Genomic DNA, 24,807 nt, shown 5'->3' on the forward strand with positions numbered 1-24,807 from the left:
TAGAACGTTTATAATTATAAACGTTTATAACCGTGTTCTGGTTGTTATTATACGACTGGTGGCTTTTAGTTTCAATTGAGATATTTTGGGGAAAGAAAATTGTGAAAAGAGAGGTAGCATTTGTTCAGCGCATACAATGTAGAAAAGAAAGTGAAAAAAATATTTAAAGCTCAATATTATTTCAAATAGAAGCGTTCCAGTTTTTCAGTAATTTGCAAATAAATTCGACTATAGTGCTAATTGAGGCAATAAACATATTAAAATGTGTGTTGTTATGTGTGTACAGTGTAAATATATAAAATTTAATCTATATTAGAGAAAATTTTCGATAGAATTTTGAATTTTTGATTTCCGTGCTACGCAGGAAATACATACATACGAAGCGCACGGAGACGGATTTGTATGACAGATTATAAAGTGAAAATGATGACAGAACCGTTTGCTGCCTCTTTTGAGGATTTCCTAGAACGCTCAAGCCACAAATTCGCGTTAAGCACACAAAATTAAAAGGCTGGTAGATTGACGTGAGAATTTCCGTTTGCAAATTAGAGTGCTCCTGAATATCAAGTCAAAATAAATGTGGATAAGCAAATAAATACTTTATATAAAAAAATGAAGTGTTAGTTGGCAGATAAAAAGGCAAGTTTTCATTAAATTTCTTAAAGAAAAAAATTGTAAAAGATGAAAGGAAAAACCAAAAACTTGGTTATTTTAAATTTTCACTTATGTAAGTATGTAAATTTTTGCTTTGTGGGAAAAGTTGTGAACACGAAAATTGTAGATCCTTTTATTACCTACAACTTGACTATATAACTTTCTTTCATTGTGATAGTTTGGATGATAATCGCGTTATACTTTTATAATCTTTAGAAACAATCTTTTCACTCCTAAAAATATGGAAAAAAGCAGATGCACATCATTCCTTTTATTTCGTATTATAAATGTATATTAACACATTAATACATATCACATAATATTCATTTTTGCTATTGCTTATATAGATATTCACTAATAATTTCGGTTACATACATATATTTTATTTACAATATACAATCAAAATAAAACATTTTGAAAGTTCGCGTATTCACCTCAAATACAAATATATTAAATATACTATATATATAAATTAAGATGTATGTATGTATGATTATATTATAAGTGAACAATTGTTACTATTTATTACTAACGTGTAGAGCTTGCGCATTTAAACGGGAAACAGTTCATTGTAGGTGAAGCTGTCTAGGATTTGACTTGCCACGTCGCTGAATCTCTTTTCCAAGGCGCGTTCGATTGGTTGAATAACTTCATTGGTGAAAACTTCAAAGTTTTGATTAATGGTGTCATTTATAATATCGCCAAGCGTTTTATCATTTCCAAATAGATTCTGTAAATGTATACTTCCGCTGCCAGTGCGAATTTTCACAACTAAATCTTTGAGACTAATCATTTCAACATCGTTGACGGGTTTTACATCGAAAACAACTTTCACAAAAGCATAAAAGTTGGCTAAAAAAGTAATTTGAATATAATTACATAACACCGATATTAAAATATATTTAAAAATATCTATTTATTGTTCTTGCAACTTACTGAAATTTCCAGTGAAAGGTCCATTACCCCGCAATGTTAAACCCAACAGCTGCCCATTGATATTATAATTGCCCTCACCATGTAGATATGGCAAAATCAGTTCGAAATCAAAGCGTTTAGCATCGTCCGAGGCTCTAAAGTAATACACGAAAAATATTTACACAAAAAGAATACAAAATTAAAGAATGCTACTCATCACAACAATAACAAACAATTAAAACAAATAAATAATTATAATCACCTAATTTTTTTGATTTCGAAATTCGATGAACCCCAAACATTAAGTTTTTTCACTTTAACGTTAATCCCGTTGGCACCACCTTCTAATATATTTAGATCGCCAATAAAAAGCGGTTCCATGGCGGGCACATTTAACTCCGCAATACCATCTGCCAAGTGTGGTCGTATAGAGTGTACTGAGTCCTTAACACACTCGGCTATCTTTGGATCATTTCGGTGGCATATTTGTATGTAATCAGCTGTGGAAAGAAAATTAAATATTTTCAAGCACAAAAGAAAAAAACAAAATCCTTACGCATTTTGGCTGCCAATGTGGAGCAAACAAGCGCTGCAATGAGCGCAATGGTCAATAATGAGTGTTTTGGTTCCATTGTTGAAGTGTTCTTTGATCTGTAAAGTAGATTTGATTTAATCAACAATGAAGGTTGTAAATTGTTTTTGTGTTCTTCTTGTTGTTGTATATGATTTTAAGACTGTTTAGTATGACATTTCTCTTGAAATCTGTATTTGATAATATAATCTTTATTAAGGGGTTACATGGGAATACGGGTTTCCAAAAATCGATTTTTTTTATTGTCTTATTAAATTCTACTAATTCTAGATTATTTTCCTAAATTATCAAGTTGATTTGAGTAATAATTTCGGAGATATAACCTTCAGAACTTGTGCTCTCGAGGCTGGCTAGACTAAGTGCGCCGTCTTTAAACGCGTTTGTCTCGAAACTGTGTTTTTGAAGTCGGTTGGGAAGATTTCTCGAGAACCGATTTTCATGAAATTTTACACAGGTCTTTAAGATACTTGGACGAAAGTTTTTTTTGATTACAACCACATATTTGAAAAAAAAAAATGACGCGAAATTTTAATTTTTTTGTAAAAATGTCTGCCAAAAAATCCAATTTTCTGTTTTTTCCTCCGTCCAAGTTCTAAGTTAAGATTTTAACTAAAATATTGTTTTTCCCCTTTTGATGATCCTGTAAGGAGTTATGCTGGCAACGCGGGCGCATTTCAGTTTCTTAAATTTTCTCGTGTTTTAGCAAGACTGGCAATAAGTGACGCATTTTTGGCTATATGTTTGAAATCGAAACTAACAGTGGACCATTCGTTTATTTTTAGTGGCAAACTCTAAAATTTGTTTGGTTGAAAAGAGAGACGCATGAGCGTCAGATCGCAGGCGGCCGCAATTAGGCCATCAGGCCCATTGTACTCCCACGTGGTAACCAAATTAAGCCCTGACCAGCAACGCAGTGGATTAGGTGCAAAACCAGCTTTTTTTCCACCCCAGCCTCCCAATATCTCATAAGTTTGAGCTATTGAAGCTGTGGCATAGATAATGTACCAGCGTCTCACCATTCTTCACGCATGCTTTGCACTCCTCCGAATCCACTTTTACCATTTTCTGATGGTGGGGTCTTAAGAGCAGGTGCCCTGTGTAGACCATTACATTGTTAATAAACTAAATTTTGCCTAGAATTAGGAGCTTTTTGATATGTCCACCATCAACGATAACCCAAAGTAGCTATGCGCTTTACCCTGTGTTGCTTGTGTTTCAAGATTTTAGGTATTCCTTTAGAATTCATTGCTCCGAATAACCCTTGAAGGAGTAGTAGTGGAAGCGAAGTACTAAAATTTTAGTTATAGCCTGCTAGCAAAACCGAACCCTGCGGACAGCCTCTAAAACTCACTAGTCCATAAATTAATCATAACAGACGAATCATACATGAAAAATATTTAAAAAGGAGCACAGACTTTTTCGTCAAAAAATAATGATTTTTATTTGTGTATGTAGCTGAATCATAGTTTTTGTCGAGAGTAGTAAAACACGGTTTATTTGAAAATAATAGGGTTAAGTAATTATTAAATTATGGCACTGCAAAAGTGTAAATATTTGTTTATAATGTGTTTAGTTTATAGACCAATTAGTTTCGCCGAGTTTAAGTATCATCGTTTCATTTGAGTTTCATTATTTATATATGGATATGTGTGAGAAAATTTAAAAGGTCGTCGAAAATTTTCACGTGATTGTTATTGTTTTTCTATGCAAAAAATGGAAGCGAGATTTTTTTTCCATGCAATTTAGATTACACCAGTATGCGGCATTTATTCGGAGTCTTTTTGGTTTATTTAGTTAAATATTTCAACAAACAAAGTAGTTTATTAATATTGAAAATTAATATTTTTGCGTAAAATCTTTTGCAAGGTAAAATTACGAAACATATACCCACTTTAGGGGTCAAAAAACTGTTCATTATTTTAAATATTCACTCTAAGAGGACTTAAGGACTTAAACAAAAATGGATTTTTTAAATTTTATTTTCTTAATGTATATATGTACATATATGTATTTAAGAATACACACAGAAAATTGCATATGGTTGTGGTGAATATTTTCGAAGTCACACGCAATTTGAAAAGGTGTTTCAAAGTGCCAAACTTTAAAAGCGTTTTTCTCAAAATGGTGTTTTCAAAGTCGGTGACCAACATTACTCAAAAGCGGCTACACACATTCGTCTTAAATTTTAACACGAGCTTCTTAAAAATACTTTATAGTAGTTAATACCAAAATTTTGTTAATAAATAAAATTTTTTTATAACCAATTTAAGGCCGAAATTTTTTACAAAAATCGATTTTTTTTTAGAAACCGCTATTTTGTTTATTTTGCTTATTGCTTCAATTTGCTTTACTAGATTTAACATAACTTTAACGAAATCTGTTTGGTTTTTTAATTTCAGAGGATCCAGTTCAGAGATATAGTGATCACCGCAAAACATCTTTTTTGAGAGAATCTCCCGGAAATCAGCTGTAGTTTCTTTCCAAATAAATATTTTTGCTAATACTAAGTCTTAAAATACAGTTAAAGATTCTATAAAACATATGCGTACAAATTTCAGGATACAATTTTCAGCTTTCTACGTGTATATGACCCTTTAACGCGCTAACCAATTCGAAACAGTTAAGTACTGAAGTTAATATTGGTTATCCCAACAAAAATATATACTTATATATCCTTTATTTTATCAATTCATTCATCACTTTGCAAAGATCTTCCAATTGCAAACACTTTCACTATCTTTTTTTCAACACTCACTTTTTATGTTTGTATGTTTATCGTGAAATTACTTAGTGTCCTTGGTTAGATTTAATTATATATTTTTTTGACTAAGTTGACAGAAATATAATTTATTAGTTTGTGCAAGACCGAAAACGAGAAAGAACTAATTGTTGTATATAACCCGCATTGAGTACGAGCTATACTTGAGCAGAACACGTCTGTAAGAACGTAGCAACGAACTGAAACGAAACAACACTGTGATTTTGCATTTTTATAGAAGTTCTAAGCGCGTCACAGTGGGCTGGCTCGCACGTCGGCCACACTATCAGCTAACGTGTAGATCGGCGTATTACGCTGAGACAGGAGACCTAAAGCATACACACATAATTGCCTGTAGATGTAATAAATACATAGATACATGAAGCGATTGATACGTAAGAGCAGTTGAGAACAAGTTGTAGCGATTGCAGGCGATGACGGACAATGGAGGAGGCAGTGTAAATGTGGTTAATAACCGCCGCAACAGTAGCCAAAATTAAAGTCGCTGATATTTAGGTAATGCACATATGCATATAAAATTTGTTTACAAAATATATATATGCGTGTGTATATGTAGTGCATAACTAAATTTTTGTAAGTAGCATTTAGCTAGTTTGTAGCGAAATATATCTACCGAATTTTAGCAGTCGCCGCTGTTATATAACTGAGTGAGTGCATGTTAGAGCCATTGCATTTGACGCTCCACTGCGCTCATCACATGCACACACACATGCATGTGCCTGCAACTGTCAACACAGTTGACAAATTGATTTGAATTTGTTACCTTTCGGCGTTTAGCTTGTTTTCAACGGAAGCTCTGTGAGTCGAGCAGAGACCCCACCCACAGCATTCAGTATGCATGTGCATGTAAAATGCGTTCATGTGAAAAAATTACACCCGCAACGAGATACATCTGCTAAATTCGCAGCTTCTATTCGTGTTTAATATTTAGAGTCTGTAATCAAATTCGAAATCGCTTCATTCATGTTTTACCAAAATGGCATGTTGTAGATTTGCCCTTTCAGCGTGGTTTATTATTTTTTTTACTTTTTCTTAACGGTTGCTGTTGTTATGTGTTATATAATGGTCAGGTGTATAACTTTTAACAAACACTCTAGGTGCTTTTTAAGTAAATTGACTGGGTGTTTAGGGCGTATGAGCAACATTTATTTGCTTGCATTTAAGAGGTTATATACAGTTAGAATTTTCAAAAAATCAATTTTTTTTATTTTATTTTCTTAATGTACATATATTTAAAAATACACACAGAAAATTTCATATATCCGGTGAATATTTTCGAAGTTACACGCAAATTTGTAGCGGCGTTTCAGAGTGCTTGGAAGTACAAACTTTAAACGTGTTTTTCTCAAAATGGTTTTTCAAAGTAGGCGACCAACATTACTCGAAAATGGCTAAACCGATTAGTTTAAACAAGTTTCTTAAATATATTTTTTAGTACTTAAACGAAGGTTTTTTCTTACCGATATTTTTTTTATGAACAATTGAGACTGAAATTTTGGTCAAAAATCCATTTTTTTAGAGGCCACAATTTTTTAAAAAAATTTTATTTTGCTTATTCCTCCAATTAATTACTAGATTTAACATTATATTAACGAAATCGGTTTGGTTATTTAATTTCAGAGGATCCAGTTCAGAGATCAGCTTTAGTTCCTTTCCAAATAAATACTTTTACTAACACTAAATCTTAAAATACAGTGTTAAAAATTCCATAATATTTGTACAAATTTTTGGACTGTATATAGCGCCTTAATTCTACCCTAAACAAGTTTGTAGCACCAAGAAGGAAAGTTCGAAAACTCTGTATATAATGTGTGTGGCGATTCGATTCATAATTTTCCGCTGTTGGCCTGTCCGCTAGTATATATACGAACTAATCCCGCCACTTTTGAGATATCGATCTGAACTTTGATATATGTACGTACTTTTCTACTTGAGAAACTGCTTATTTGTTGGAGTCGCCAATATCGGATCACTATAGCATCAATAATAATCAAGATCAAGTTCTTATAATGAAAACTTTTCCATTTGACGAGATAACTTCATGAAATTTGGCACAGTATATGGTCGTAAGCTACTGTACAGTGTCCCGAAAAATTGGAAAACTTCTTTCTTTGACAAGATATCTTCACAACTTGTGGTATAGATTATTATCCGAAGCAGTGCTGCAATCTCTTTGTTTTCTCCTTTAATGGGAATTCTATGCATTATTCGAGGATCTTTAGTTGTTTTCAAAATATGAATTTATTACACTCATATACTTACGTGTATTTGCTTTGCTTAACATATGACCAATTTTTATGGTTCTATGAGAAACTTTCATACATTGCCATGTTATGACATAACACAAAAATTCATGTAACGCAAACCCATAGTTTCTCCATTTCATCGCAAACTCTGAATGAAAACTATTCCTATATACATACATATGTACATATATAATATATTTCCTGATTTGAAGTTTTCATGCAATTATGCAATTGCATGTTCTATGTCCGAATTGATGAAAGGGTGCTTAGTGCCGCACACGATGACTGCTATTATTTGCTTGTCAACACACATATTAAATACGACAATTTCAGTGCTTCTCCGAATAATTAAGTACGAAATTAATTTTTTTGTGACTAATAATACAAAATGTGTTATAAAAGAAACACACAATTTTAAATATGTAGCAGTGTAGCTGAAAATTACTGTTTTTATTTACGAAAAAAGCTGATTGTCATTTATTGAGCATATATAACTCTAAAAAAGGTATTATTGTTTATGCAATTTGTTTTAGGAGTATACAAATAATATGCGCTATAAAAGTATCTAAGTAATGAGCAATATACGTATAAGAATTGCATTCGTGCTATACTTATGTTTCCATAACATTGACATATAACTAAGAAAACCGTTAATTTCGGCCGCACCATAGCTACAATACCCTTCTTCTTCTTCTTTACTGCCGTAGAAACCGCTTACGCGGTGTACAAAAAGACCTGTAATTTGATTTTGATCGGTAAGTTTGTATGAGAGCTACATATCGTACATATGTACTTTAGATTTGGTCCGTTAAAATCTGAACAATATGGCAGATTTCAAAAATGTTTTTTGATTTATGCCGGTCTTGCAGCAAATGAGCGAAGATATTCCGATCTGAACAATATGGAGTTTATGGTGTTGCCTAAGATATTTAAAATTTTGTGACGATACTTTGTCAAATAAAGAGGTTTTACATACAAAGACTTGAGTTTAATCGGTGAGTTTGTATCGAAGCTATAAGCTTTAGTTGTCCGATCCGGCAGTTCCGACAAATGAGCAGCTTCTTGGTGGGAAAAGGACGTGTGCAACGTTTCAGGTTGATATCTTAATGTTTATATGGTTTTTCTTCAGCAAAACACGGCCTATTTTGAATTATTCTTTCATATAAAAATGAAAAATTGTATTAAAAGTTAATATTATTCCAAAGATACATATGTACATACATATTTAACAAAGATTTTGTGAAAGTAGCTTGAAGACATGTGCGGAATTTCCCTAGGATCTATTGAATATTGCGCGATAAATCTTGACAAACGACTTTGAAACACACACTTTCGAGAGAAAGGCGTTTAATTTTTAAGTGACTATAAAGCTGATCTTCAGGCATAGCTCGGTGGGTAATGGCGGTTGGGCAAACACCGACTACATGACCCCACTTTTCAACTGTTAAATAAGGTTAAAAGTAAAGGTATGTTAGCTACGCGCAACACTCTAAACATCTATACTGATGGCTCGAAAATTGACGATGGAGTTAGTGCGGGAATATACTCCAGAGTTAGGTATAAGGCAACCTTTTAAGTTGCCGGACCACTGCAGTATATTTCAAGCTGATGTCTTTGCTATTGCGAAAGCCGCAGAGCTGGCCTCTAATGCAACTACAGCCAAATCCAGAGTCAACATCTACGTAGGTAGCCAGGCAGCAATCAAGGCAGTAAACTCGTATCGCATATCGACCAGAAGTGTCTTGGGAAGCAGGGCAGCAGTGGAAAGTGTAGCCGGAAGTTAGCAACTTCACTTTTACTGGGTGCCAGGCCACAAAGGCAACGAGGGCAATGAAGTAGAGGACGAGATTACCAAGAATGATGTACGGCTAACATCCGAAAACGTGCTAAACGTTGGGAAATTCATTCATTGTCTATACGACGATCTTGACAGAAGAGTCGTAAAGAAAATCAAAACTCGATGGAACGAGCTACCTGGGTGCACGACTGCAAGAGTCAGATGCAAAACGTTGGATCGGAAGTAAACAATAATCCTATTGGTACTCGATAGAAGAGACTTTAGAAACATGGTCGGAATACTAACTAGTCACTGTCATACGCTAGCAGAATGGGGCTGAAAGATCAAGAAGACTGCAGGAAATGTTTAGAGAAGGGCACCAGGGAAACAATGGAGCATCTCTTGTGCACTTGTTCCGCATTGACAAGACTACGCTGTAAGCATCTGGGTCCCCACGGTATGATACACTGGCGGAGGTGCCGATAGTGAGACCGCACTGACTATTACTCTTGAGCCTAGGAACTGAACACCATGTGGTATCGCAAAGGACCAAAACTGGTCTATGCGTGATTTATTGGCCTACCAGTTTAATATAACCTAACCTATAGCTGATCTCGAGGGTATAACTTTTCAAGGTTATATCTCCTAATTTATTAGTCGGCTCAACTTGAGAAGTAAGGGCAATATTCTAGCGTTATTATAAAATTAAATAAGACTTAAATTTTTTTTTGTAAGCCGTGAACCAAAGTAACCCCTTAATACTATGCTCCGTGCGAAACTTCTACGCTCAGCTATGGGACTAGAGTCTGTAAGTATTTGAATAAGTTTGAAAAAATTGTATTTTCTGTGATCTAACTTTTCCGCGTTTCATCATGTTCGAAAAATATATTTTTTCTTCTAATTATATTGTAATGCGGACGAAAACTTCATCGTTAAATATATTTTTAATTGACATTTGTGCTTTCTTCATTCTTAAAATCACTCTCGGTCAGCGGCCAATTATGAAATATGCGACGCTATAATTGCAAATTTGTTTTGAAGTGACCAATCGAACAGATAAAAGAGTTATAACCACTCTTAAAATATGATAGTCCACTTTTGATTAAAAAAAACTGCCATAAAGCAACGAGGTTTACGAAAAGCACATGCAATTTTAAAAACTCATTGCCATAAAGAACGCCTCACACCACACATATCCTTTATAACAATAACAATGTGTGTGGTCAGTGCTGCGAGTCGTAAAATACATTTTTAGTGCATTATTAAAAATTATATTAAAAGTACAAACCTCAACGACTCAGTGATCAGCTTTTATGTCAAGTGTGCTGTATGTGTGTGTGTGCGTGTGTGAGCGCGCAACAGTCGACGATCATTATTCGCTACATTCAGCAACGCCTTCGTGCCAATACAATGCACACTTTTATTCGTGAACTCGATTGTTTACCCGAATTTCGAAGATTATGCGTTGACAGTTGATATGAAATTATGGTAATTTCGGTTCAGATGCCGACGGCACACATAGAATGGTATCGAGACGGTTGTGTTATATTATAAAAATACACAAAAAATTAATATTTAGTATAATAATGTACAGAAAAAATCTAGTGAAATGAAAATATCAAAAATCAAAATATCATTGCTCATTTTAAATTTATTATTTTAATTGGTATATAAAATGTATGCCACAATTATTACATAGTAGTCCAGAAATAAATATGACAGAGATTACTACACTATTTTTTCATGCGCTTCAGCTACCTTCTCTACATTTAACCCCATACGCTTTTGCGCAAATGATTATCTTATGATAACAAACCATACAGATTTGGCAATGGCAATAGCAATAGATTTGACAGTAACGATTTTACTGTCGAGATGCCCCTAATGCGTTATGTGCCAATCATTTCAATATATGTATGTATGTATGTATCAGTTGTATCTACTATGTACTTGTTTATATGTATGTTTGTATAACTTGCCGCAAAGAAATTGTGAAATCTGTTAGGTTTAACTGAGCTTTACCACATATTCATGAATTCTTGAAAAGTCCGATTCTCGTGCAACTGAACGGTTTTCAACGAGCTTACGGTTTTTCTAAATAATTTATGTATTTATTTCTAATAAGTAGTATGTGCGAATAAAAAACTTGTATCTAATTTATAAGTAGTAAATTACATTTATTTGTAGAACTGCAATTTTCTTATAATCGTGCGAACGCTGAATATTTGTTTCGGTTATTTTATTTTGTCGCTTAGTGACAACTTTAGTTCTAAACGTTTACCTTTAAATATCTTAAATAATTTATTGAAATAAATAGGTGTGACTAATTGCTAATAGTATAAGAATACATTAAATTACCGCTAAGCTAATTAACTGGTAAGTGTTGGACCTTTTTTTTACTTTAAGAGAATATGCGTTACTGCCAACGCTACTACTAATTCAAATTGATCCATTGGTCGAGCGGTATTTTAGCGAATATTCGATCCATGAAGTTGCGTATGACGAGCGTGAGTTTCGTGCGTAGCGCCGGTTTCATTTCCTTCAGCAGCTCCTGTGCATTGGAATTGATGAAGAGATTCAATGCGGCCTCTGTAAAGAGAAATATGGCAGACGTGTTAACACACACTTCACACAAATACATATTGACAGTATAGTTTAACAACGACGACTCGGGCTATACTCACGTATCACTGTGTTGCCATTAGCAATATTATCCACACCCATTTTTATTTCCTTTACATTGAAATCCATTTTAACCTGATCGGCTGTTAGGTATGTGCGTCCATCGTCAGCCAAATTGGGTATGGCTTTGAAGTAAATTTTTGCTTTGACGCCATCTAAGGTAAAAATCAATATAATAAATTAATATGTTTTCTTTTTTTTAATAATTATGAAAATGTAAAAATAGCATAAATATAAAATTGAAAAGTATACAATGTGACGCTCACCATATTCGCCCCAATAATCACCAGCACCTGAGGCTTTCACCAAAATCAAGACGCCTGTCGAGCGGTATTGCGAACGCACTTTAATGTGTGGAATTTCGCAAGTCAACTGAAATTGTAGAGTCTCCAAATCGGAACTGTAAGAGAGGAGAATGGCGTAATCTTTATAAATAATAAAAAAATATAAAAATAGAGAGAGAGAGATATGTTTATGGAATGAAATATTGCGAATATTGCTGGATTGAAATAAATATTAATTAATATGCCCACAACTTTTGCTATTGAAAAGATGCTGGAGCGAAAGAACTCAGTAGAAAGGGGCTAAATGTCAAATGGTGTTTCGAAAGGCTTGCCATAAACGAAAATTCGTTGTTCTTCTAACTCGTACGATAAGTACCAGTATATTCTAACAGTGTTAGATTGCTTTCTGTAATGAATATTTTTTTGACCACAGACGAAGTGGCTAATAAGGTGGCTGCATTTTGATTATATGCGGGTTTTATAGGTAAGCACACCTTAAAAGCTTCGACTAGATGAACTTTTTATCAAAAATATAGTTCTAGAGTCAAAATACACTTTACTTATTCATGGGATATGACAATAGCCGTCGGTTATACTCTTTCGCGATCCATTCCTGAAAGGATGCGTCTAACGGACTCCAATGAGACTAGTTTTTATAGCCTGAACAAGCTTCACATGAAGTTTGTAACACCCAGAAGGAAACTTCGGAGACCCTATGCAGTATATTGATTGATAAACGAGGAATGCACTGCGACCTTAGGTGTATTGTGCGCTCTCCTCGATCCAGCAAAGTGATAAAAGTCCAATATGCTGCTGAATCGATCTGAAATCTTACACATGTCCTTTTCTCCTCTAGAAACTGCTAATTTGTCGGAATCGCTGAAATCGGACCACTATAGCATATAGCTGCAATATGAACTGATCGATCAAACTCAAACCCCTATATGGAAAACTTTTTTATTTGCCAAAGTATCTTCAAGAAATTTGGCACAGATTATTATCAAACACTACACTAAAATCCACGAAAATATTGTTCAGATCGGACCAATATAGCATATAGCTGCCTTACAAACTGATTGATTAAACTCAAGTCCCTATATGGAAAACTTTTTTATTAGTCAAACTATCTTGACAAAATTTGACACATATTATTTGCCAAGACAATTCTTCAATCTCCGAAAAAATTGTGCAAATCAGACCACTATAGCATATAGCTGCCATACAAACTTATCGGTCAAACTCTAGATAAATATTTTTTTTTTGTGCAGTAAAGGGTATTAAAACATCTGTGCAGTCGAAAATAATGCTTTTTCTAGTTTGCTATTGCTCTCCAGCTCCCTTCTTCTGAGTTGTTACGTTCTAGAATCGGTGATTTTAATGATTTAACTTCTGCATACTATAGTACCTAGATATAAACCAATTAATTTAGTCCAAAACACATTACTTATAATAAAACACTAAAATCATAAATCTCTTGCTCAAATATCGATGCTTGATGTCAAAATATATAATATACATATATTATTTGCATACAACTAACAGTGGCCCACTTATTAGCACTATTCAAGTCCAGTTGCGAAGACTTGAGCTTCACCGTATACCATGACCTAAGCCATATTGACTTGGCCTAGTGAATGGCAGTCGTACATAACAATTTCATTTGGCATGTCAATGTTTATCAACCGTACATACATAAATATAAACAAACGCATGCCAACAAAAGAAGCGACGCTGGCCAAATTTGTCGGCGCTGTACTCTTCACCTTGATATAAATTGGCAAAGTAGCTGTTTCCATACAACAAACACTGTGTAAACTAGACATACCAACTGATGGGCGCAATAAACGGTTGCATGCAACTTCAAGTCGCACCAAAAAGTGCTTAGCAAATGACAATTTAGCAAATTTCTCAATTGGCTGCAGTCAGTCGACGACGATGTTGCAGCTAAAGGCGTAAACGAGTTAAACATTTAACGCTTTTAACCTTGAATGCAGCGCAACACCGGCGTTGCAAGTGTTTCTTTTGGTTGATATGTGTTTTTGGTGTTCCTATTCTCATGTGTTTTTATGTGTGTTTACATTCTGTGTTTTTACTCAAAGTCCACACGAAGTAGCAATCAGCATTTATGTAATTTCCAAGCAACATCTTTAGATTCTATGCACATTTACACACTTAAATACATTTGTGTATGTATATACCAAAGCGTTTATGTATGTGTTGTCCGATTTCTAGTTTGCATGCGAACATGTGTAAATGTACTGGTTTGTGCTCACAAATCATTTTAATGTCTAATTTACTACACGCGACGGTCGTTAATGGCAGCAGGCGCAGCGTAAACAAAATTTGGCCGCTGAGCTTCAGTTTGCGATGGCGTATGATAAACATTGCATACGCCGCCATAAGCACCACTATACTCGTATGTATGCATCAAACTGGCTACCACATTTTTAGCCACACGACTGCATATCTACGTATGCAAGTTCTGTACATTTGCTTATGTATGTAGTTTGATATGTAAACCAGCAATAAGGAAAACGTATAGTTTATTAGCGAAGTCGGCACAGTGGTCCAGCCCAAGTGTGACTAGGTTTGAGTTTCTTACGGCGAGCTTACGAGTAATTATGGTATGTATTTGAGTAGAAGATTTTTTTGAATAAATATATATGTACGCAGTATAAAATCTTCACTCATTCAGAGGCTGAAATGGAAGAAACTGTAGCCTTAGCGCTAAGTAATTGCATTGATTAAGATATTGCACCAGTCAGAAAGTGTATCATCACATTAGCAATAGCTTCAAGCCTCTTCCATATTAGACTTGTAAGTCCGATCACAGCGCAATCGCCGGAAACTGCAAAGCCTCTGCAGAGGGCACCTTTTCCCAAATTTCAGCCAACTAGAAACGAGTCGGTTTTCCGATGTCTGCTTGGGTTCTGTTATTGGACCTCCAGTGAGCTCAGCAAGCGCTGGTCAACAACCTGAACTTATGAGACTCCGATATCTTTTTAAGCTAGAATGAAATTTAGGGTTCATCCGACATCTTTTTAAGCTAGAATGAACTTTAGGGTATGCTCCCAACTACTGGCTCTTAACCAAGTCAATATCGCCGCAATTGTATGTATTCTGACTACTATTCAATAAGTTCACCTATGCCTAAATATTCTTTCGGACGCTATTTTCCAAAGCTGTATGGAGGAAGGCCAGATGGAATCATTTTGTCACTTCCTTCGCTATTGTCCGGCTTTTACCAGATTGCAATTGAAATATCTCTGTAGAAGCTAACCGTCTTAACAAATTTGTGATAAGCTTAACAAGCTTCATGTCCCATCTGTCTAAATGAGATTAATAATTTTAGCACAATCTTACGATTTAACCTAACTTAATCCTTAACCTAACTTAATCTAACCTAACCTAACTAAGAAGTCATAACTTCGAAGCTGTAGATAATTTCGTCTATCTTGGAACCAGCATCAACACCAACAACAACGTCAGTCTCGAAATCCAACGCAGAATATCTCTGGCCATCAGGTGCTACTTTGGACTTAGTAGGCAATTGAGAAGTAAAGTTCTCTCTCGATGAACAAAAACAAAACTCTATAAGTCACTCATTATTCCCGTCCTGCTTTATGGTACAGAGGCAAGTAAAATGACAGCAGCTGATGAGTCAGCGTTGCGAGTTTTCGAGAGCAAAGTTAGGTCATGTCGTCCGAGTGGTTGAAAACACTTCAGCTCTGAAAGTATTCAACTCAGTACCCGTCGTGGGAAGCAGAGGAAGAGGAAGACTTCCACTCCGTTGGAAAGACCAGGTGGAGAAGGATCTGGCTACACTTGGAATCTCCAACGGGCCCAAATAGCGAAAAAAATAACGACTGACTCGGCCATAACCGATTAAACGGTGTCTATGCCAACCAAGAAGAAGATACATAGATTATGTGAGCGAAACGGATTGTTAAAGTTTGTTTGATCAGCTTTTAAAATGTTTTCGATGGTTTTAACCATAACAGTATAGAAAGTAAGTGACTGCAATTCATTTGACCTTGCCTCATGCTTGACCGTAGAGTTAATGACAAGCCGACAAAGTCCGAATAGCCTCATAACATTACCGAGTTAATTAAAAAGTTCACAAATGTTCGATATAAAATTAAAGGGTTTGAGCATTTCAGCAAAATATTATAAAAATTACCAATTATTACTCGTTGTTCGTGGGTCGGAGTAAGTAGGAAGTTAATGTATACTATTAATGTATATTATTTTCAAATTACTAACCCTCTAAATTTCTTTACGTATTATTTATATTAGCGTTGTTTCATATTCTATTATTATGCAATATTATTTATGTTTGATTGTCTTATTAGTAGTACTTTTGACTAATAGGTTCAAGTGCTTTGCTGATCTCTCTGCGGCTTTAAAATCAACTTTTACGCCGATTTGATATTTGAATGGATCTCATAGTATATTTATATGTATGTATAGATATATGTATAAACAGGGATATTATTTGGCCTCGAGATTCACTTTCCATTTCTGAAATGATTATTGATGCTTTTTTCTAGGGAATGTGGTGTTCGGAAGGTTTTTAAACCCGCAATTTTAAGACAAGATTAAATATATAAAATTCTACAAATTAGTATTGTAGAAAAAATTTTAATAAAAATGTTAAATATTTTAAATACCTGTTTCTATAAATATTAGCGAAAATAAGCAAAACTGATTTATCCAATGTAAGTTAAGCCAATAAATATTTTTCGAGTTATTCGATAATTAGCAAAGGCCGAGAACCGCTTTGGAACGTAAATGTAAAACTTCAAACGCGTTTCTCCCAAAACTATTTTTTTTTTTTGAACTGGAGACCAGTGTAACTCGAAAACCGCTCGGTAGATTTCAATGAAATTTATATAGCTTTTTTTGAAAACATGAAAAAATAGTACTTGATCGAAGAATATTTCTTAATTTTGATTTTTTATAAGCAATTAACCACTTGTTTTTCCTCGAAACTCTGGAAAAATTTTTAGATCACTATTTTGTTGTTTTAAGAAAGAAATCTGCAATTAGGCACTAGATGATCTGTTAGTAAAACGAATTTTTTATCCAATTGATTTTGGTTGATCCAACAAGAATTAATGATGGTCATCACAGGTAGCTTCGGTTGAAACTGATTCAAGACAAAGAGCTATTACTTTTAAAATTTTTATTTTTTTTTTCAAATTTCTAAAAAGTCAAGTCGAACCCTTAAATAATGATGCCATGTTTTTTGTTTTATAAAATTTTGTAAAATAAAATAATTTACTGGCTAAAGAAACATAACTTATTTGAAATTGTAATTTCTTCATGGCTCTGACTACACCTAACCCATAATGCATCTAAGTAATATTGTAATATTGTTATGCGCGACTGTGCGTACTTTAAAGTTCTATGTGTATTTTGTTAGACGCCTGAATCCCAATTCTGGCTCAATGTACCCGTCATTGAGTTCTACAAAAGTGCGATTATTATTTAAGACTTTTCTCTACAACAACTTTTCTTTACAAAATTTTTTCTCTAACTACATATTCTCAACTCCCTAATATTTGAAATCGATTTAGCAACTTTTTGCCGTATTGAAATGATATTAGGTGTATATTCATTGAGAGCACGCAAAATACTACATTCAAGGCATGGGCAATTAACTTTTACATAAAATGCAGAAAAAACGAAATATTACATCTGGTCAGGAATTAAATGTTAGGTAATGCATTAATTCATACTTCTCCCTGCAAATAACACATTGTTGATGACATGTTAGGCGAAAGTTAATATACACTTTGAAAAAAAAACACGAAATAATTAATTAAAAATAATGTTAGCGAGAACTGCGCTACGTTTTTGCTGCTACTAATAACAGTAAAGAAAAACTAACAGCTACAGTCTTTCCTGTTGGAAATTTTGACAATAGTTCACTATCGTTTTCTTCTGTCATCCTAGCAGCATGCTTAGCACATATATTTTACGATCTGAAGTTTATATATATGTACTTAGAGAGAATTTAGATATTGGTTTCAAAGACGGTTGAGAGATTGCTGAAGATATGCCTCGTTCTGGACGACCTTCGACTTCTTCAACTGATGAAAATATTACAAAAGTAAAGAATATGGTGCTTGAAAATCGTCAGGCAAGTGTTAGAGAGTGGCAAGAGAGCTCGACATCTCTCACGAGTCTGGACTAATGATTTAGGTGGATATTTTGGATATTAAACTACAGGCAAAGAGGTAAATTGTCTATTTTTCGGAGTCTAATTGCTGGGTGATGCTTTTTCTAACTAGTTCATCTTCACAGTTACCAAAGTTTTCACTATGTCCTGGAACCCATAGCAAGTTTATTGTGAAATAAAGTATAACCTACTTGTATATATAAACAATTATAAACTAAATATTTGCCTGCCAGCATATATTTGCAAGCCTGGCGAGTTTGTAGTTTTAAATATTCTATGATACTCACCGCACATTTGTTACAGTTATATTACTAACACCATATGCTTGTATATTACGGAAGAGGGCTCGATAACCGTCCGGTCCGCTGCCCAGCACAATACCAATCTCATCAATGATAACCGGTTCGATCTAAGATTACATAAACACAAATAGTACACAACTGATGATGAAGCATTATTTTGGTGCTTGCAACTGCCCGATACTTACATCATAAATATCCAGCTCAGGTACGCCCTGGCGCAAGTAATGCACCAATTTATTGCCACTGTCACGCAGGCATTCGTTAATGTATTCCTCATCGCGCGGGCACTGTTGAAGGAAATAGGCTGAAAATCGGAAAACAAAACAAGTTCTAGTAAAAAATTCAGTAAGAACAAGAAAAAGCGTTATATGAAATTAATATACCCTACACAGTTGCATTTCTTGTAGCATAAAAAGGTATCAAAAGATGTTTATTTTGATTTGAACGATCGGTTTATATGACAGCTATATGCTATAGTGGTCCGATCTGCACAATTTGCTCAAGGATTGCAAGTTGGTCTCGGCTAATAATTTATGGCAAATTTCTTAAAGATATCTCGTCAAAAAAGTTATAAGTTATAGTGTTCAGTCTGAGAAATATGTTCAAAGATTGTAGCGCTGTCTATGATAATAATCTAAGCGGAATTTCTTGAAGATATCATGTGAAATAAACAAGTTTTTCATGAAATAACTTGATTTGGTCTGGTGCATTTGCTTGATAGCGTTATGCTATAGTGGTCCGATATTGGCGGTTCCGACGAGTGAGCAGCTTATTGAGGAGAAAAGTACGTGAGCAAAATTTCAGTTTGATATCTCGAAAACCGAGGGCAAAAGACTGACGACTATGGCTAACTAAATCGACTCAGCTCGTCATGCAGACCATTTATTTTGTTCAGCGATGAGCTACATTTCTGGCTCAATGGGTATGTAAACAAGCAAAGTTTCCGTACGCTTTTTTTTGGGGTACGAAGAGCAACCTAAAGCGATTCAAGAGCTGTCATTTTATACAAAAAAAACAACGATTTCATGTGGTTTGTGAGCCGATTAATCGTTGGTTCATATTTCTTAAAAAATGATGTCGGTGAGAACATAACCGCCATGTTAACCGACTATTTGATGCCTGAAATTGTAGCTCGTGATCTCGGCGACTTTTGGTTTCAACAAGACGGCGCCACTTCCCACACAACGCATCAATCAATGAATTTATTGAAAGAACACTTCGGTGAGAAGATAATTTCACGTTTTGGGCCGGTCGATTGGCCACCCAGATCGTTTAATATCTTACAGTTAGACTTTTTCCCCTGAGGATATGTTAAGTCTAAAGTCTATGCGGATCCCGCTTCGAATCAGGCCATGGAGCAAAACATCAAAAACATCACGCGTGCCATTCGCCAGTGACCAGTCGAAATGAGTCATCAAAAATTAGACTCAACGGATGGACCATCTGAGACGTAGCCGCAACCAACATTTGGAAGAGATAATCTTCAAAAAATAAATGCCAAAGAATGTTCTTTCGAATGATAATAAACGTTCCTCAATAAATTTGAAGCTTTTGTGTTTTTTTTTTTAAATAGGGAACCTCGAAATCACCTTTTATATACATTTCATAGGGACTTCGTGACAAATTTAATATACCCTGATTAGGGTATAAAAATATAATAAACTGCTGCACCACTTAATTGATGTTTTGACTGCACAAAATAACGGTTATGAGCACTAAAACGCAAACATGGTCGCAAATTACTCATACACTTACAATGCACACGGCATAAATTTGCATACGATGAAAAACGAAATACAACAAACAATATTTGCTGTTCCATAATAGTAAAAACTTAAAATCATATATGCGCTTAATTGAAAAACGATTAATAGAAAAGCGCAATAAAGCAATAATTTAATGCCCACAAATATTAAGTACTTCATAACATTATTGGCTCTTTGCGTTGTTTTTTTTTAAGCTTGCAAGCAGTTTCGTTTAATTAAGTAATTTGTGCGCATGGAATGAGCTTTGACTTTAATTCTGGGTATTTGACAGTTGCCACTGTTATTGCATGTTCATTTGTATGTAAAACTACTTGTATTCAGAATAATGACACAACGTTTTTCTGCAGCAAAAAGTTTAAAGATTTACACTATTAAACGATGAAAATGTTGTCTTTGACAAGAACCTTCCTTTATTATACATAGTGTACTGTTTGTTCTCCATATATCAATTAGTGCATATATTTATGTGCGATATGATGTTTTAGGGAGTCTACTTTATCACGAACACAAGTATTTGAAAGACGCAATGCGTACAGTGAAGCTCGTGACGGCATCGAAAACTCGCCTTACATAGCTTTACCGACTTCAAAAACTCGACTTTTTTATTGTCTTATCAAATTTTATAATAACTCTAGAATATTGAACTAAATTCTCAAGTTGAAAGGAGTAATTGTTTTGGAGATACAGCCTTGAAAAGCTTTATAGACACGCGTTGCTCTCGAAACTGTGTTTTCAATGCCGATTCCTAAGATTTCTCGCGAACTGTTCAACCGATTTAAAAGAAAAGTTACACTTGTCTTTGAGATATAATTTATAAGATCTGGAACGAAGGATTTTTGTGTGCAGTGAAAAATATTTCAAAAACAAAACACGTCGAGAAATGTTCATCAAAATGGTTATTTTTTCTATAAAAACGTCTGCCAAAAATACAATTTTCTTTTTTTTTTGTCTTTTCTTCGTACCATACCTAGTTTGTGGTCTTAATTAAAACATATATTTTTTCTTTTTTACTCCGTATAAACCGGTATCAAGTGCTGCTGTCAACGCGAAGGCACATTTTTTCGAGAGACTGCCGGAAATGACCTCGTAATGACACAGTTTTCAATATTTTGTTTTGAAAATTTCACACAATCATTTTAAGATTTTTGTCTTATGAATAATAAAGAGTTTTAATAAAATATTTAATTTTTTATAAGAAAAAAATATTGAAACTGGGCCGTTTTTTACACAAGGAAACCATGAAAACCTTATGCGATTCGTCCATCCATCTCTGTTAAGAACGATTAAATCAATAAAGTTGAAGACACAGTGCTTGAAAATCTTCGTGTTGGATCTCCATATTTCTTATTTATCAACTCAACACATATTGGTTAAGCTTTCGGGTATGAATCCTGTCAATGCTAGACTCGTAACAAAAGACCTGAATCTGCCAAAACGACGTGAAGTAAGTTTCGCACAAGAGATGCTTGATAATGAAGCTGAGTACCATATATGTACATATGTATTCATCGAACTTATCATTACTGGTGACGAGACATGGGTTTATGAATATGTCGTTGAAACTGTGCAACAATCTACGGAATGTTAGTTCAAAAAAGAATCAAAAACTGAAATTCACTGATGGCACGGAAGGTTATGCCAGCCGAGTGGAGTAACGAGTGTATGAAAAATTCAATTGTAAGTTGGTATGCTTGTATTGGCTAAAGAGCATTTTTTGAATGCGATAATAAATAATTATTGAAACACCGGAAAGTGTATGTTTTATGTCAGTCCGGGTCAAATTTGAAGTAATGTATTTGGTAGATTTGATGAATTATTATCGTTATGAAATTTGTACTGTATGTATTAGAGCTTAATATTCGAATAGTTTTAATGTTAATATTCATATGAACAGTTATAAACCGGATAATTATTACGAAAAATTTTAATAGCACGTATGTATATACTTTTTAAATTTGTTAAAATTTGACTCGAAACACCACTTATGATATAACCAATATATCGGGTGATTTTTAAGAGCTTGATAACTTTTTTTTAAAAAAAAAACGCATAAAATTTGCAAAATCTCATCGGTTCTTTATTTGAAACGTTAGATTGGTTCATGACATTTACTTTTTGAAGATAATTTCATTTAAATGTTGACCGCGGCTGCGTCTTGGGTGGTCCATTCGGAAAGTCCAATTTTGGGCAACTTTTTCGAGCATTTCGGCCGGAATAGCCCGAATTTCTTCGGAAATGTTGTCTTCCAAAGCTGGAATAGTTGCTGGCTTATTTCTGTAGACTTTAGACTTGACGTAGCCCCACAAAAAATAGTCTAAAGGCGTTAAATCGCATGATCTTGGTGGCCAACTTACGGGTCCATTTCTTGAGATGAATTGTTCTCCGAAGTTTTCCCTCAAAATGGCCATCTGTGTGGCATGTAGCGCCATCTTGTTATGTCAACCAAGTTAGTTCTTCCAAAAAGTTTGTTATATCGAACGATAGCGATCGCCATTCACCGTAACGTTGCGTAACAGCATCTTTGAAAAAATACGGTATAATGATTCCACCAGCGTACAAACCACACCAAACAGTGCATTTTTCGGGATGCATGGGCAGTTCTTGAACGGCTTCTGGTTGCTCTTTACCCCAAATGCGGCAATTTTGCTTATTTACGTAGCCATTCAACCAGAAATGAGCCTCATCGCTGAACAAAATTTGTCGATAAAAAAGCGGATTTTCTGCCAACTTCTGTAGGGCCCAGTCACTGAAAAACAACAAGAACATATATGAAATTATCTTCAAAAAGTAAATGTCATGAACCAATCTAACGTTTCAAATAAAGAACCGATGAGATTTTGCAAATTTTATAACCATTTTATAACCAAAACTCAAATTTTGTTTCAAACATTTTTTATTACATACCATCTATGAAAATTCTATAAAGCCTTAATTAAAAAGCCCAATATCTCGAGAAGTAGTAATGATAGCCATTTTGACCTTGGATCTTTTTTGTAGCAAATAAAACTTCCTACAAGTTTGTCATGTACATTTTTTCTATAGCTCTTGTCATTTACGAGATATATACAAAAAAATTAGATTTTCGGGGAAAAATCAGGTTTAGACCCCGTACTACCTCGCCGGTGTGAGTTTCGACTTCGTCGCAATGAGCACTTTTGTAGAGTGTTCAATTCTGAGGAATATGTGTCTAAAGTCAAAGCGATGCCATAAAATGCCTCTGAGCTGTAGAAATTTAAAGATAAAAAATCACGATTGTGGTGTATTTTTAATGGAAAATTTTTAGGTGCCATGGTCCAGTCCTTAATGTTAATATTAAGAGCTCAAATTTTCAAGGAATTTTTTTAGGGTATTTCCAAGAAAATTTCATGATGGGATTGAAAAAAATGAATAGTTCAAAAAAACAAACACCCTAATATAGATATATGTATACATAACTGCTCCAAAAATACTTCCTTCATGCAAAAAATATGATTTTTTTTTTGAGGCAACACTTCGGAGCCAATTTTTAAGTAAAAAATAAGTTTAACACTTACGTTGCACATCGTCCTGAGCATTTGTTGCAATCCAGCTGATTAGTGTTAAAATCGAAATCAAACCGAGTTTAAACATATTTATAGACTTTATTTTCAACGTGCGGAAAGTAAAAGTGTTGGCTATTTGTCAGCGGAGAAAAATACGCACAAAACTAGTTAACACCTCTTGAAGAGTGATCCCAATTAGCACCGCTTCAAAGTGTAACGTCTTCACTGATATTAGTGTCGTTAATGTGTCTCTCGAGCGATCGTTGCCAGCGAAAGTGCAATAAAACGCAGCTGGCGTTCGGTTTAACAGAACACTTAAGTAATAAACAATAATTTCACTTTGAGACACGAAATCGCGGCCTTTCTACGAGGGCCAATATTGACAACAACAAAACAAACAAAATAACACTGGAATGCCAGCAGCAGGAAAATTAGGTCAAGACTCAAAGCAAAACGCGTAACACACAACAAAAAATAAATTAGTACGCATGTATTTATATAATATAGAGGTATTTATATACCATATATAGGCTTCAAGTGCTCACAACGTTCGTTAGGCGAACGCAAGAATTTATGTAAAGAAACACACACACGTGCGGCTACTCCTATTCGAATTTTTTACTTTGAACTTTTTTTTATATATTTTTTATTATTTTTTTGTATTTTCTTAAATTTTTCCTTTCTTCGTCGGAGATTCGCGGCAGCGTACAACTTTCACGCGGTTTCGGCCACAAATGAGCTCAAACTTTGTCGGCCAAGGTGTTTTAACCAGGTTGTGTTGCCAGAAGTGCCGAGGCAAAAGTGTCCATCCATTATGTGTGCGGACGACGGCAGCAAAAGAAATGAAGAAAGCCAAAAAAGAAAAGGCAATAAAAGTGCGCGAGCAGAGAAAGCAAATTTGTATGCTGCAGTGGGGCACAATGGCACAATACATAAGCAAGAGCTTACGCATACACATGTACCTGTGTCTGTGTGACCAACAGCCTTTACCAACAAGTTAGAATTAAGCCAGAAGAGCCGAAAGTGTAGAGCACAAAAATGTTGAAAGTAAGCAAAGAATGGCTAGGCGCAAGCAGGCATACATATGTAGGAGTGTATGTGCGTG

At 34.6% G+C, this 24,807-nt stretch overlaps 2 protein-coding genes across 4 annotated transcripts in view; both read right to left on the reverse strand.

The window, feature by feature from the left end:
- Positions 1-910: 910 nt before the first annotated feature.
- The window catches only part of LOC126751442 (protein takeout), a 67,251-nt gene continuing 43,354 nt past the window's right edge, over positions 911-24,807 (reverse strand). Inside the window, exons 1-5 of one of the 3 annotated variants that reach the window (XM_050461710.1) lie at positions 4,917-5,126; positions 2,126-2,220; positions 1,832-2,069; positions 1,591-1,724; positions 911-1,506 (exon numbers count right to left, since the gene is read on the reverse strand). In XM_050461710.1, the coding sequence (XP_050317667.1) occupies positions 1,205-1,506; positions 1,591-1,724; positions 1,832-2,069; positions 2,126-2,201 (750 nt within the window). In that variant the 5' untranslated portion in view covers positions 2,202-2,220; positions 4,917-5,126 and the 3' untranslated portion in view covers positions 911-1,204. Of the gene's footprint in view, positions 1,507-1,590; positions 1,725-1,831; positions 2,070-2,125; positions 2,221-4,710; positions 4,821-4,916; positions 5,127-24,807 lie in introns of those variants that run through there. The other 2 variants (XM_050461711.1, XM_050461712.1) reach the window with 2 other exon arrangements.
- Positions 11,117-24,492, reverse strand: LOC126751441 (protein takeout). The gene is made up of 6 exons (XM_050461708.1): positions 23,715-24,492; positions 18,601-18,719; positions 18,401-18,522; positions 11,912-12,045; positions 11,648-11,800; positions 11,117-11,552 (listed from the first exon to the last, which is right to left on the reverse strand). The coding sequence occupies exons 1-6, from the start codon at positions 23,788-23,790 to the stop codon at positions 11,398-11,400; spliced, it is 759 nt and encodes a 252-aa protein (XP_050317665.1). The 5' UTR covers positions 23,791-24,492; the 3' UTR covers positions 11,117-11,397.

Source organism: Bactrocera neohumeralis, chromosome 2, assembly GCF_024586455.1.
Source record: "Bactrocera neohumeralis isolate Rockhampton chromosome 2, APGP_CSIRO_Bneo_wtdbg2-racon-allhic-juicebox.fasta_v2, whole genome shotgun sequence".
NCBI lineage: Eukaryota > Metazoa > Arthropoda > Insecta > Diptera > Tephritidae > Bactrocera > Bactrocera neohumeralis.

Excerpts from the sequence above, each read along its gene's own strand:
- LOC126751441 (XM_050461708.1), bottom strand. The coding sequence starts at position 23,790 with ATGTTTAAACTCGGTTTGATTTCGATTTTAACACTAATCAGCTGGATT. Across the intron at positions 18,720-23,714 it reads TGCTCAGGACGATGTGCAAC|CCTATTTCCTTCAACAGTGC; the intron begins GTAAGTGTTAAA and ends TCCGATTTTCAG. Across the intron at positions 11,801-11,911 it reads TGATTATTGGGGCGAATATG|ATGGCGTCAAAGCAAAAATT; the intron begins GTGAGCGTCACA and ends TTTTTACCTTAG.